Below are 15,749 nucleotides of genomic sequence, written 5' to 3'. Positions count from 1 at the left end.
GCTTTATTATTTATTTTGTGAATCTGTTAGCAAGATGTGTCCTAAGATACCAGAAAAGCCAAAGAGAGCTTATAGAGGTATTGCACTTGGCATAAAACCAGACTTCTTCAGCCTCTTTGGTATGATTTGTTAGGTTATTTTTGGGTCTGGGAATGATTAAGAATTTTTTCTGTATAAATTAATAGTTTCTTAATTGTTTCTTCTCTTTATGAGAGGTTTTGTAGATGAAAAAGCACATACCAAGCCTGCAAGCTCAGGGCCCTACAAACTGAAAGTAACCCCACAGGGTGGTGTCAAAGTGAAAATTCCTAAAAGTGGGGCATAGTGGCTAGTCATGTCCTAGGCTCGTAGCTTCCTTGACAAAAGCTCCGTCTTTACCTTTGAAATTGTTTGTTGTCTTTGTGCATCTAAGATAATAGTCTTCTGAAATGTCAGAGTAATTTTCTTTTGCAGACCCAACTACCAGCACCAGAGCAGGAGACCACATTGTTATCTTGTTGTCCAAATACCACCTCTGTGTATTGTAAACGTTAACTACCTCTTACCCATCAGTGTAAAAAAATAGCTTTTTATCCAGTCTCAGAGATTTCTGACTTTGCTTTCTCCTGCTTCTGTAATCTACCACTAACTAATTTCACGTAGCCCTCCTTACATTTCTACTCCTTTGACTTTAATGTATAAAATAAGTGGCAAAACTGCCATTTCCCAGAGCATTTTCTCAGTCCATTTATTTTTGCTTTCTGGTACTTGTAGTCAGTTTAGCTCAGATAAACTCATACAAGGCTTTTGTTGCTCTGGCTGGTATAGCTCAGTGGATTGAGTGCGAGCCTGTGAACCAAAGGGTCACAGTTTGATTCCCAGTCAGGGCACATGCCTGGGTTGCAGGCTGGGTCCCCAGTAGGGGGAGCGGAGAGGCAACCACACATTGATGTTTTTCTTCCTCTTTCCTTCCCTTACCCTCTAAAAAAAAAACCAAACAAAAAAAACCTATCCATTCCTCAATTAAAAAAAAAAAAGACTTTTCTTAGGCTGGATGTTCTTTTTCACAGGAGCGCTATTCTTAGTGGGGACGCCTTGTATTTAAACTTGAGTAACTTGTCTCCATATACTATCAGGTTGTTTTATCCTTCTATAGATCATTGTGTTAATATTACCTAAAAACGGTGTCCTTGGGAATACTTATTTATGTTATTGTGATCCTGAAGATTCTCCCCTCCCCCCCTTCTAGATAGTAATACCCAAGAGAAGGGGAAGTAATCAAGTCACCTTTTTACCAGTTAAATTTTGGCAGTGTCCTGAATTCATGTTTCTAGCCAACAGGCCCAGTTGTTCCAGCCTGTATAAAGATTGTTTCTAGATTACTTAGAATTTAGATTAATTTTTTATCGTGCCTAAAAATAGTAATGGACTGTGCTATTTTCTAATTGTTTTGGGTAGTCTAGTACAATTTTTTTGCTTTCAAGATCCAAATAATGGTAAACTTTAGTTTGCCTAATATGAAGTAGACATTGGGGATCTGAGTGTTACATTTTTTGTAATTTTTTTTTTTTAGGTTTTATTTATTTAGAGGGGAAGGGAAGGAGAGAGGGAGAGAAATACTGATGTATGGTTGCCTCTCGTGTGTCCCCTGCTGGGAACTGGCCTGCAACCCAGTCATGTGCCCTGACTGGGAATTGAACCATGATCCTTTGTTCGTAGGCCCATGCTCAGTCCACTGAGCTACACCAGCCAGGGCCCAAGTGGTAGATTTTGAAGGAACTTTTTCTGATAAGGAGTTCGGGTAGAGGAAATAGAGAGCTATTAGAAGATTTTAGAAAGATAATTCTCATTATAGCAGAGCAGATACAGAATTGAATGGAATGGTAAAGAGGTCAACCAGGAGCCTTACTGATAGCTATTAAGGGTTTTAACTGATGGCAGTAGTAGCCTTTGTGGGTGAAAAGGGAGAGAAAGTCCAAACATTTTGAAGTAGGTTTAATATAGGGGAATGAGAAGTCAAGGACAACTTCAAGGTGGGGTAACAGTGCAAGAACTATCTTGGTAAGAGAGATAGGTTGAAATGGCATATGGAACCATTGGTGGAGTCTTCTTTTTCTTATCAGAGTGAGTTTTTTGAGAACAGGAACAAGCATCTAACTTGCTTCAGCATCTAGTAAATTGCTTGGCTTATTGTAGTAGGTGTTTAGCGAGTGCTTGAATGAATGAATGAAATAAGATAAATACAATGTCATCTAGTATGGCAAAAAATAGAAGAGGTCATTAGATATTTCAAAGTAGTATGTAATGTGTAATTTGCCTTGTATGTGTTTTTGGTTATAGCTTATCGATAACATTAAAAATTCCCTAGTATGTATAGACTAACGCAGGTATCTTTTTTTCCCCCAGAGAATCTCAAACTTTAATCTTACTTGTTTTTAGTGTGTTTGTATCCCTGACAGTTGGGAGGAGTGAGGAGTGGGGAGAAAGCTTTACTTTCCTGTGGTTGGTTGTAAAACACAGGCTTGTTAATTTCTGTAAGATCGATTAGGAAGACATACTGCAATTTCATTGCTGCGGGATATGTGCCACCCACTGTAAAATGGTTAAAATGTGCATCTGAATTTACCTTAGCCATTTCTCGTGGTTTTATTTATTTTTTAGTCCTCGCATGCCTCCCATGGTTTAGGATCCTTCTTCCCTCAGTGCTCACCTGTGGCTATCTTATCCGTAGGGTATATCATAATGGGTTAGGAGAAGGAAAAATGCTCTTGTAAATAAATGTTAATGCCTAAAATAGCTTACTGGAAGGCTTATGAAGTAAGGGGAAAATGCTCTAAATCCCATTGTACTGAACCTGCTGAGCCTCTCTGCGTCTTTTTTCCCCTCCTTATCAATTTTTCCCTACTATTCTACCTTTTGCGTCTCTTGCTCTGTGACCACATTTTTCCATCTGACTTTCTCCTTTGTCTCTAATTTGTTCTTTCTCACCCTTCTCTTTTGCCTCATCACTTTAGTACAGGTAACTAGCTATGATATTTAGTTACAGTTTTACAAAGTTTCCTTTGGTAAGTACATTATTTTTATAATTAAAAGCTCAAATGAGTTGGAGAAATTTTTGTTTTCAAAATAGTTTTATAGTATTTATGTTCATCTAATATGCAGCTGATTCTCAATTATTCAGTGATCCTTAAGGAAATAGGTTTCTTTTCCAGGGTAATTCAGCAAATAAGCTGTCTGGAATTTGTTTAGCATTTAAATAAGTCATTATGAAATTCTCCCCCCCCTTTTTTTCTATTATTTTTATTGCATTCCTTGATTTACCTACTTATTTACATATTTATTAAAATGTTCACTTACATGATTTTCAGTTGTTTTTGGAAAGAAAATACTGAGTAACTATAAGGAAAAAGTATAAACATAGAAAAAGAGTTTCTCTAAAATGAAAGTATTTCTTCTAATGAGTTCCGAGATAGACTTACAATTTTAATGAGTTTATCTTTTGTGTGTGTGTGAAATGGTACTGGAATCCATTATAAAACTCTTCCAGGAAGGTGTAGTCTTCTCCCAATTCTGGGTTCCCCTTGACTATTGTGCACAGCTCTTCCTCACTTCCTTCTGTCAGCTCCAGCTTGGAAATGTTTATAGAAAGTGTACAGGTAAAGGAGTGGGTGTCGGGAAATCTGGGTTCTTGTCTGACTTATTATAACTTTGTCCACGTTGTTTAACTACATTTGGTTTTTCTTTTGGTGTTTGCAATCTCTAAAAGTCAGATCTGACCTACTATTTCCAAACAAAATATGCCATTCTGAGCATTTTCTAAGATGAAGACTCTGTATCATAAGTTCTCATTGTTCTTTATGATTTTGCCATGTATAAGCATTGGGAACTTTAGCAATATTATTAAACTTCTGAGACTGTTTTTCTTTGTATACATAGGGATTATAATGCATACCTTGTAAAGTGATTATGAAGATTAAATTGCAAGTGAATATACTTTAAAGTTTTAGTCCAGGTATTCTGTACAGCTATTATGCATGTTTTCTTATACTTCCATACAACTGTTGTGAAAATAAGTCACAAACCTCACTTATGAAATGAATAAAGTATGTAAATCATGTTGATAAAATATTTTTGTGGAGTCCTGGCTGGTGTGGCTCAGTGGATTGAGTGCTGGACCGTGAACCAAGGGGTCTCCAGTTTGATTCCCAGTCAGGGCACTTGCCTGGGTTGTGGGCCAGGTCCCCAGTAGGAGGTACACAAGAAGCAACCACACATTGATGTTTCTCTCCCTCTCTTCCTCCCTTCTGCTCTCTAAAAATGAAAAAAATCTTAAAAAAATTTTTTTTGTGGTAATAGCACTGTAAGGAAACATCAGGTTGCTTACATACTTTTATTTGGGGGCAAATATTAAGTATCTATTTAAGGTCTTTAACTTGGTAAAAGAAGTAACTGTTGGTTTTTGGTCTTACTAGATACTTTGTTAAATATCCTAAACTTTTAGTAATTAAGAAGTGTATATTCCAAGTGAAATTTTGTCTGAAAGAATTTTCTGGAATTGTTTTTGCCTTTTTTGGTAGCATATTAATGTTTGGAAACGAGGAATCCAGATGGCAGTTAAATATATTAGTAAATATAAATAGCACATTATTAAACTGTTGCATAGAGCGGTAGCAAATTTAATAGAAGAATCAAATGAAAAGTACCTAAAAAGGCATTGGTGTTTATTTTCATCTAATTTGTGGTATTTTGTATGTCTGGTATTTCTAATCTGGTTCATCACTTTTTAAAAAATGTCACTAATACTAGAAAGTATTTAAAGTTTTCTGACTTTTATTCTGCATGGAGTAGACTTAAAGGTCCACACTACTTTTTTACGTAGGTTATGGGTGCTACGTGTGTGCTTTCAGAGCGGTAGTGTGAGAAAGCTTGAAGTGGGATGGCAGGACGGCCTCATCCTTATGACAGTAACTCCAGTGATCCAGAGAATTGGGATCGGAAATTGCATTGTAGACCTCGTAAACTTTATAAACATTCAAGGTAGGTAGAAAGTAATGTATTTCACATATAAAAGCTCTGATAAAATAGGTTTTTATAAAGAACCAAACTGCATTTGGTTGTGGCAAGTCCTGTCAGAGGATGGGGGTTTACAAAATATTATGAATGTTTGCATTTCTCCTTAAATTACTTTTAGAGAAAATATCTTTTAATTTTCTTATATTTATTTTTTATTTCTGTTTGTAAAAATGTTAAAACTCCTTAGTTAACCCCATGAATAAATGCAATATTTAATTTAATTGGGAACTCTGGCAAGACACTTTAGTTCTTTGTATATAAAACCCCCTACTGGGAATTTATTTTCAAAATACATTGTGTATAGATTACCCAAGATAATTATAGGTTCTTTACAGTCTTCGCTTCCATACATTTATTTTTAACTATATGAATATATATTGTGTTGTCATCCTGATCCGAATGGGGAAATTCAGTCTTTCTGCAATGACTATACCGTCTCAGTTAAAGTTAGATGCATTAAATAAAATTTATTTCAAAAGTTTTGACCCATTTATAATTTTTGAAGCTTTCATTTTGTGCTGTGTGGCATAATAAGGACCACCTCATTCAGAACATTAAAGTGATCTGATATTTTAACGTCTTAATTAGCAGCTCATAAACCTCACATTCATTTCGGGTATGCAAGCATGCTTTCATAAAGTGCTGTGCTTTATGAATATTTACTTAAGGGATATTGAACACTTAACTTATGTGAATGTAAAATGCTGATACTGAAAACTTATATCAGCTTTCTTAAAAAAGAATTTTAAAATGCTGTGATACTGAACTTTTTTGTAATTTTAAAGAAATAATTCAGGTACTTTTAAACTATATGCTGTTGCTAGGAAATATGAGTGGCTGGTACTGTTTAAGTCTCCTGTTAAGATGTCTGTGTTTATTACGGACTTTTAATGCGGTGAAGTCTAAAATTAAAATGTTGAGTTGACTTTATTGATATGTAAGTATATACCAATGACATGAGTGTTTTGGGGTTTGTTCATTTGTGTACGCCTGTGTGTGTATGTCCTTCAGCTTCTAGTTCTAGTTCTTTATCTCTGTCCTGCTTACGTGGATAATTGTTTTGTCTTTGAGATTAAAGAGATACTGGTTTTATCTCATGAAGTGTGGGTGCTATATTTATATGTTATGTTGTGTACCTATTTTCTGGTGAATAGTGTGTTCTTCCTAGTTCTTAATATTTTTCTGCTGATGTACAGTAGTGTATTATATATGAAGTGGTGACAGGGTGAAAATAAGCTGTTATTTGCTTTATAAAAGCTACATGGGTAAAAATGGGAGACATTCATAAAAACTAACTACTTTTTTCATTAGTTATTTCTGTAACACATAGAGCATCAGTAACTTTTTGGTGCTTTTTTTAGGTAGACTCCTGCAGCATAGAAAATAAATACCGATACAGGATTTTTCTTTTTTTAGAGCAAATATTGTGAAACCCTTTGAGCTTATTTTAACCTCATTTGTGACCTGTTCTGTATATTTAGGAACATATTAGGCTAACTTAAAAAATGCACAATTTGACCTTTTTTTTTAAGAAAACCTTTTTAAAAGTTTATTTATTTTTAGAGGGGAAGGGATGGAGAAAGAGAGAGAGAAACATCAATGTGTGGTTGCCTCTCACATGGCCCCCACTGGGACCTGGCCCACAACCCAGGCATGTGCCCTGACTGGGAATCAAACTGGCAACCCTTTGGTTCGCAGCTCGCACTCAATCCACTGAGCTACACCAGCCAGGGCTGACTTTTTTAAACGGTATTTTTTGAGCTGATAAGTTGATTGAGAAGTTTTAAATGCTAACAATCAGCGGATATTGTTAAGAACTTGCACTCAGTTCAAGAGAGATTCCGAAGTTTGTCAGAATACTACTAAGGGATGCTTTAATAACCATATATGGAATAATTAGCGAACAATAGGGCACTAAACTATGGTAGTGAGTTATAGTAAGCGAATTCAGAGAAGGAATTGGTGAAAATGAGACTTGAGCTAATCTTCGGATGATTAGGTAGATTCCTGCCAGGGATCTTCTGAAGAGTATCTTGACCAAATTTAAAGGTAGAGCTCTCTGTATAGTATTACTTGTTTCCATTTGACAGATGAAAAGAATGAGGTTAATAAAGTTGCCCAAGGCCATCCAATTTGTAAATGGCAGATTTATGCTTCTACCTACTCATCTTTTTTTTTTTTTTGAATCTTGTATATTTATTTATAGATGTTCGATTAAAAGAAAACCAGACTAAACACTGGCTTAAGTTAGGGGTTTATTTTTCTTGTACATAAGCAGTCCACAGGTAGGCAATGCCTGATGTAGATTTAGTAGTTTAAAGATGTTGGGATGAAAGCCTTTGATCACAAGATGGCTTTACTGTAGCTTAAACTGTTATGTCCACCTTCCAGATGAGGAGGATAAAGGTAGAAGGGCACAATGGGAAAGGGGTTTTACTGATACCAGGAAATTAAATTTCTCAGTAATTTCCACAAGGCATTTGTTTATAAATCATTGGCTACAACTGTGTCATATGGTCATGTCTGGATGAGGGAGACTGAGAAATACAGGTAGGCACATTGTCACCTCAAATAGAATTGGGAATTTAAATTTGCAAAAAGGGAATGTCTCCGTCTGTTTAGGTATACTGTTATGACAGTATATCATAGACTGGGTAGCTTATGAACAACAGAAATTTATTTTACCTGGTTCTGGAGTCTGGGATGTTCAAGATTAAGGTACTGGCATATTTCATATCTGCTGAAGGCTTACTTCCTGGTTCATACAGCTCTTTTTTCCTGTGTCCCCACATGGAGGATGAGACTAGGGATCTATCTCTCTCGGGTTTCTTTTATACAGGCACTAATCCCATTCAGGAGACTCTGCCCTCATGACCTGATCACCTCATCTCCAAAGGTCATCACCTCGGGGGAATACATTTCAGTGTATGACTGGGGGACACAAACATTCAGTCTTTTAGCAGTAAAGAAATAAGAATACTTAATTGATTCATTTTTTGTAGTTAACCTAAAAAGTTATCTCGTTTAAATTTATTTTTTATATGTTTTCTTCACAATTTATCATAGCCTCTTTTTTCTATCTTTTCCTTTGATCTGGTGGCCCCCCCACACTACCTTTTGCTACTGGCAAGGATAAATAAATGTACTGAATATAAAAGTAACAGTAATAGTAGTGATAAGCTACTATTTTATGTGTGCTTATCATTTAGGTTTGAGAGTTTGGTGGGCATTGCCCTATGGCTTCTCTTTCATCAAATATAGCTAGTGTACTTTGTTTTCTGAGCTTTGTTTGGCATGTAGGTCTGATACTATAACACTGTGATATATTGATAAAAGGCAAGACAAGACTGGAAGCTAACCTGGACATGGATAGACTTCAGGATCCTTATGATCCCTCAGCAAGTGCATACAAATGAATTACATAGTTACAGAAGTTACTGAACTGTCTCAGTGGTTTTATAGTTATTACCGGTATAAGAGGGATTTAGTAGTTTGCTGAGAGATTAAAGATCATTTCAGTTGAAGTTTATTTGGCCTGAATTATGACTTTTTAAAAAATTATAGAGGCATTTTTGTTATTTAAAAAAGAAAAAGAAAGAGCACCCTTTCTGTATAATTAATGTTAAAATGCCTAGATTGACAATGTGCCAAAAGCTTTTGAGCATATAAATTGGGTCGAATCTGACTATTTAAAACTCAGATCTGCAGTCTGCTCAGGTTACTAAAGATAAATGCATCATACATTCAATGTCAGACTTTGCCGCAAGGTTTCATTTCCACATAGAAATACGCATGCCTGCTTCATCTGAGACTGCATGAAGATTGAGCTTTCCAGTTTGCCTTTTAAGTCACTCTGTAGTCCCAGCAGCAGTTTAGAAATGGAAAACTTTTGTTGTTTGAGTAGTCCTTGAGTGGATTCTTAAAGTACAAATAATATTTTCTCTTTAGTTTTAAAGAGAAGCTTTATTGCCTGTCATTGGGTACACAATGAAATACTGAAAGAAAAAAAAGCTGCATCCTAGTTTCCTAACCTGGCAAGCTGGCAGAGCTAGAATTAGCTTTACAGATGGCATTTGGCAACATATCTTCATATCACTAAGCTCTTATCTCCTGAGTTTTGTTCAGCCTGTCTATCAATTACAATAGCCAATCACCACACAGGAATGGGGAAATGGGCTGATCATAGCTCACAGGATGCTGTTTGGTTAGAAACGTCAGTGCTGCACAACCCACGGCTGAGTCAGTGTCTGTGAGAAAATGAACTGAATTAATATAGAGAGGGGGTTGTATCTCTGAACATTTAAAGCCTAAATAACCACAATAGCATCATTACACAGTAGAGGGAAGAAAGCCAAAGGAAGTCTGGACAGGTGAGGTAGAGGGAGACTGGGAAATTTTCTGATTATTCAGAGGAATCTTGAAGATGATGGAAATATCAGATGTGCTAAAGTTTCCTAGTAATGCCCAAGGATGCTGACCTGGCTTTCAGTGCTGCATTGTTTGAAAAAGCAGAGTCCCTTTATACTCTGATTTCAAAATTTTTTTCTTGTTTTTGTGTGTCTACCCTGGCATATACTAAAGTAAGGTGTGTATTCATTTATTACATGATATTGCTGGGTTATAATTCTATACATGTGTGTATATGAGTGAGATTAAGAGATGTTTGGCCTTTGTTTATTATGCTCATTTGCATTTCTGGATGTAAAAGATCATATATCTTGATGGTCAGTTTAATGGCAAGTTATTTAAAATAAATGTGTATATTGGTTTTATGGGTTTGATGCTTTCTTATTTATTTCATTTAAAGTCTTAGTAGAATCTTCATGTAACTTGAGAATGTATTATGTTTGTGTTGTTTTTTATGAATATCAAAACATTTGTTTAAGGATAGACTAATTTTGAAATCTTTTTTGATATATTTGAAAAAGCTATATATGGAGAAATAGAATAATTGAAATAATGTGCTAAAGAAGACAGTGAATATATTTTTACTTGTAGATGAATTAGGATTAGTTAAACCACTTTTATGTAGTAGTATTTTACAGAACCAAATGTACTTGAAAGATAAGGTATCAATTGGTTAATATTACCTTTTTTAAAAGTTTCTGGGCATTTTGGATTTTTGCAAATTTACCTTCAACCAGACAAAATTTCTAAATAAAGATAATTGTTCTTGCTATGAGGTTTTAAATACTAAATGTTTAACAGGTGATATAGCTTACTTTGGGTAAGTAAGCTATATCACCTATTATAGCTATCACCTCCTAAAGCTATCCATACACAATTTAAAACATTTTGATTTTTTTTGTCTTCATTACCCCTATTCTAATTCTTCATTTTGTAGGGATATTGGGGGGATATACAATAATTTTTAAATTATTTTTAATGTATTTACATATTAAATAGTTCATAACTATATATTTTCCTTGAAATAGGAGGAAGTTCTTGTGATTTCCTCCATTTAATTTCTAAAACTTTGAATGGTCATCTGATGGTTGTTATGACTTATTTATATGGTTTGACTAACTAGTATTACCTAGTAGTATTGGCTTTTGGTGTGGTGTCCAGAAATGTTTTTCTAAGCTTGTTTTAGTAATAGAGTATAGAAGCAGAAACCTCAAACTAGACCTTTTTTTATTGTACTTTTTAAGAGTATTTTCCTTTGGTTCTGCTGATTCTTTTAAAATTATAATGCTTGTGTTGTAAAAATGATACTTCTTTATTACTAGATATGATAATACAGAAAGGCACATGGAGAAACTAAAATGTTATGATTGGAGAAAAATACTTTAAATATTTTGCATATAACCTTTTTTCTGTGTTATATATAAAAATATAAAATCACATATATACACTTTAAATGATTTTGGTATGTTACTATATGTACCATTATATAACCCATACATTAAAAAAAAACCCCAAAACTTAATCATGAGCATCCCTTATCTTTTATAGCATAATTCTTAAGAATTGCTTAGTGTTTTTGTATATATATTTTATAATTTATTTCACCAACTTAAGTTTTTCTGATTCTTTATCAGAGAAAAGATCAGTCTGATTCTACAGTATAAATTTCTCCTAAAAGGAAGACTATTTTAGGGAGTTATGCAAAAATATAATTTTGATATTTTTCAGACAGAAAAAGATCCTTAGAGTTATGATACAATGAACTCTTCAAAGGCACACAATTTTTTTTTTTTGATTCTTCCTCAAGGAGGATATGTTCACTGACTTTTAGAGAGAGACAGAGACAGACAGACATTAATTGGTTGCCTTCCATACATGCCCCATCTGGGGAGTGAACCTGCAACCTAGGTACATGCCTGACCAGGAATTCAACCTGCAACCTTTTTGTGTACAAGACGATGCTCCAACAAACTGAGCTACCCAGCCAGGGTGATATGCATGCTACTTTAAAAACAAAGCAAATAGCTAAGATTGCTATAACGAAGTGTAGAAAATGAATCTTTCTAAAAATCAGGAAAATGAGCTGAGACTTCAAAAATATTCTAAGACCAACAAAAAGAGCTTTTTATATTACATTTAAAAATAGTAATCAAGGAAAGTGTAATAATAGTGATTGGTGTTAAGGGAAGAAAAAAATTTCTTAAGTCTTATTCAGGAAGAGTAAACCACCAACACCACCACCAATAATAGTAATAATAAAGCAAACATTGCTAGGAAGGACATAAAACCAACATGAGTGTGGAGAAAGAGTGCATCTGGTTAAATGAGCTGTCTTCTGGGCCAGTTAAAACATTTTATAAAAGGAACTGCCTACACAATCTTAAAATTATTGTTGTTACTTATGGTCTTAAAAAGTTTTAGGGGAATACAAGGAGTGCTAAAAGAATAGAGGATTCTAGGCCTTATTTTTAAAAAGGTAGAAGATTTTAGAACAAGAAATAAAAAGGATAGCTTATGACTGGCTTGGAAAAAAAAAAAAAAAAAAACAGGTTAACAATGAACCAGAATGAGTTTGCTAAAAATACACTGTCAGAGGAACTTTGATTTTTCTCTGATGCAGTTGGTAGATTAGTAACAATATAATGTATTTGGACATAAGGTTAGTTTTTGGTGCAGTCATTTTTTAAAAAAATATTCTTGGATATAAGATAAAGGAAAATTGAGTTAGCCATTAGTTGATTGTATTAATCAACACAGTTTTGATTTTGAATGATGCTCTTAACACAAAGGTTATTGATTGTGGAAAGTGGCTTTGTTCTTTGCCTTGTCTTAGGCTCGTCTGGAGAAGGCATATTATCAATTTATAAGTGACAATGAAGAAAGAAGGATAGTAAATAATATAATAACCATTTAAAATGATATCTGAGGATTGTTGGACTAAATTTAAATGAACTTTTTAGGAGTATACATACGGCCTGAAAAATACTGATATGTGTTAAGCTTAGTGCGGCTTTACAACATTACTTATGGAAAAGACCTGATGGTGGTTTTGGCAGTGAATGTTGTAAAACAGAAGAACACTGTTGCTGCCATCATCACATCTTCTCTATGCCCCTGCAATAGAACCCCATCATAATTAATGGAAAAGAAGGCTAGATACATTCTGCTGTACACCAAAGTATGTCGTCTTTAGTTCTGTGTATATTCATTGGGAAGGATGTGAAGAAATTAGGAGCTTTGTCAGCTCAGAAAACTGAGAACTTAGAGGTTCTGGGTCGCTCTGTAAATACTAAGGAACATCACAATAAGAGGTCTTCACATATGTGAAGAATTAGACTTGGTTCCAGTTAGACTTGTTAGAATTAAAATTGTAAGCTCTGAAATGAACTCCTTAAGTCATGTATCAGACCTTCCACTTAATTAGCTATGTGATTTTAGGCAAGGTGCTTAGCCTCTAAGCTTCTATTTTCTTAACTATAAAATTGAGATGGTATTGAGAATTAAATGAAAATATATGCAGAGTGCTCAGTATTGTACCTGGCATGTACCAGATGCTTAAATGTGAGCATTGTTACTTGGCCCAACTAGACAGAACTAGAGCAGCGTGGTTCTGGATGGATGATTTTGCCCCTCATTAGGTGTTGGTAAATGTCTGGAGATGGTTTGGGTGTACAACTGGGAGAGGGACTACGGTTAGCATCTAGTGGGTGGAGGCCAGGGAGCTACTAAACATCTTGTAATGCAGAGGACTGCTTCCCTCACACAACAACGAATTAACTAGGCCATAACCCCAAAGCAGGATCCCGTAAGAAGGTTTAATTAAACTTTAATGTTAAGAAAAAAACTGCTTAAGAGTCAGAGCTCTCCAAAAATACAACTAATCTGTTAAAAAGGAAAAGTTACTCTTCCCTGTCATTAACAGCAATAGGTCTGTAGATGAGATTCAGGAATTAGGTATTTAGACTAGATTTTCTAAAAGATTTTTTTAAAACATAGACTCTGTTTCTATGGAGTTTTCTGAGAATAGTTAAGCATATTAAATGACCAATATCAAAGGGCCTCTGATGCATATTCTCTTATTCTTTAGTTTTATTGACCTAATTGCAATACAGCTTGGATTTTTAATTCTAATTCTTTATTTTTATTTTTATCCTCATCCAAGGACACTTTTTTTTTTTTTTTTTTTTTTTAATTACTGCTTGTCAGAGAGAGGAAGGGAGAGGGAGGAAGAGGGAGCAAGAACACTGATGCAAGAGAGGAGCATTGATTTGCTGCCTCCCACACGCGCTGGGACCAGAGATTATCGCCCCAGGATCCTACCTGTCCTAATGGGGGCTTGCACATGCCTGTGCCTGGACCAGGGATCAGCCCGTGACCTTGGTGTGTGCCTGGACCAGAACTGAACCCAAAACCTTTCAGCTGCGGGAGGATGCTCCAACCAACTGAGCCACACTGATCAGGGCTAATTTTAATTTTTTTAATACTTAAAAGTTTAGTATAAGTCATAGAAGGAATTTAGTAGAACAAGTCAGTTTGTGTTTTCAAAAGGCCATTTGGAAGTATAAGTGATTGTGAGATTGCTGTAATTCTTTCTAGAAACTTGTTTTGTGAAAGTCATTAGTCAAAATATTCACAGTCATTTGACAAATATTTCCAAAACTTGATCTTTATTTGTACTTCTTATCTTTTTTCTGTTGGTTTTATTTTCTTTATCCCCTTTAACAATAAGTAGAAAAAGTGCTCCAAAAGGTTTTAAAAAATAATTACAGTTTTTAAAAGCACCTCTAAAGTAATTGATTTTCTGTGCATTATAATAATCTCAATCATGAGCCAAACCCAAAACAGTAACTGGCACAAAATACCATATAGTAAATATTTGTTGAATGAATGAATGACTCAGTAGATACAAAATATATGTCTGACCCTTAATTGAGGTCTATAATTATTAATAGTGGTAAGCTGTTTTTTAGAAATACTTCATTATTTTCTATGGCGGGGAGTGGCTTGAGGATGTTAAGTACATAGTGATTTTCAATTCTCAAAAATTTCTCTGTAACCTGAACCTTTCCCCTGAACTTCACACTTATATACTTAATTCCCTATTTGATATCTCTACTTAGATGTCTAATAAACATCTTATTCTATGTCTAAGATATACCTACACTTTCCAAACCTAATCTGTTCCCTGTCATTCAGTAAATAGAACTTCTTTGGGTCGTCCTTCATACCTCTCTCTCACCTCCTACATTTAATCTATCATTCCAAGAATCTTGTTCTTCAATGTATACACTAGTGCACTGTTTACCATATACCACTGCTACCACCCTGGTTCATGTCACTTTGGCTCCCACTTGAATAATTTTCAAGTGCTTGAATTTTACCTTTGTCTCCTTTCTTCTTTTTTTTTTTTAAAAAAAAAGTTTATTTAATTATTGTTCAAATACAGTTTTCTGTTTTTTACTCCCATCCCCTTAGTTGTTGTCCATGTGTCCTTTATACTAGTTCCTGTTGTCTCCTTTCTTCTGTTGTCCACTTGATTTAATTCACACTTTAGTGGTGTCCATTTCCCTCGATCAAAAGCAGAACCTCTTTAAACATTCTTTTAAGGTCCTTCATGATCTGGGTCTAGTGTTACCTATCTGAGCTCTTTTAATACTGTTCTTGCTTTCTGTGCTCCAGTGATCCTGGCCTTCTTGAATTCCTTGAAAAAGCTAGAGAAAACTGTTGCTACAGCGTCTTTGTACTTATTTTTCCCTCATGCTTTCATAGTTCTGTTTCTCACTTTTTGGGGTCTTTGCTCAGACATGGTCTCATCAGTACTACCTTGACCATGCTGGTAAAATAGAACCTCTCACCTTAAAATGATGACTCTGTCCTCTTTACATTGCTTTATTTGACCTCATAGTACTTACCACTGTATGCATTTAATACATTTATTTTATATGATCTGTGTTTTTCTCTTTTAGAATGTATGTATTTTGAGGGTTGAGACTTTCTTGGTTATATCCATGAGGGTTAGACTTTCTTGGTTATATCCATGAGGGTTATCCATAAGTAGCATCTGATAGGTATCCAGTGAATATTTGGTAGAGTGATGTGTGATAAAACTAAAAACATTGCTGGGGGAGGAAAATACTTTTAGTTGTTATAAGGTTTAATTATTATATATTGTAAGCACTGATACCTGTTGATGATTTAAAGCCATAGTATTTTAGAACTAAAAAATTAGCAGTATAATGGACTAAATATTACAGCTTCAATTTAGAGACTGCTCAGTTTGTAGAGTTGTC

General features: G+C 34.8%; 1 protein-coding gene across 9 annotated transcripts in view; it reads left to right on the top strand.

Moving 5' to 3' along the window:
• Positions 1-15,749, top strand: part of BTBD10 (BTB domain containing 10) — a 72,707-nt gene that overhangs the window by 20,531 nt on the left and 36,427 nt on the right. For 5 of the 9 annotated variants that reach the window (XM_053673076.1, XM_053673077.1, XM_037146590.2 and 2 more), the window contains one exon: positions 4,859-5,016. The exons of the other annotated variants lie outside the window; for them this stretch is intronic. In XM_053673076.1, coding sequence (XP_053529051.1) covers positions 4,916-5,016 — 101 coding nt within the window. In that variant the 5' untranslated portion in view covers positions 4,859-4,915. The remainder of the gene's footprint in view (positions 1-4,858; positions 5,017-15,749) is intronic. 9 annotated transcript variants of the gene reach the window in all.

The sequence above is a fragment of the Artibeus jamaicensis genome, unplaced genomic scaffold (assembly GCF_021234435.1).
Source record: "Artibeus jamaicensis isolate MK-2021 breed Jamaican fruit bat unplaced genomic scaffold, CSHL_Jam_final contig_797, whole genome shotgun sequence".
Classification (NCBI taxonomy): domain Eukaryota; kingdom Metazoa; phylum Chordata; class Mammalia; order Chiroptera; family Phyllostomidae; genus Artibeus; species Artibeus jamaicensis.
The sequence above is the reverse complement of the archived record's forward strand: the minus strand, read 5'-3'. Positions and strand labels throughout refer to the sequence as shown.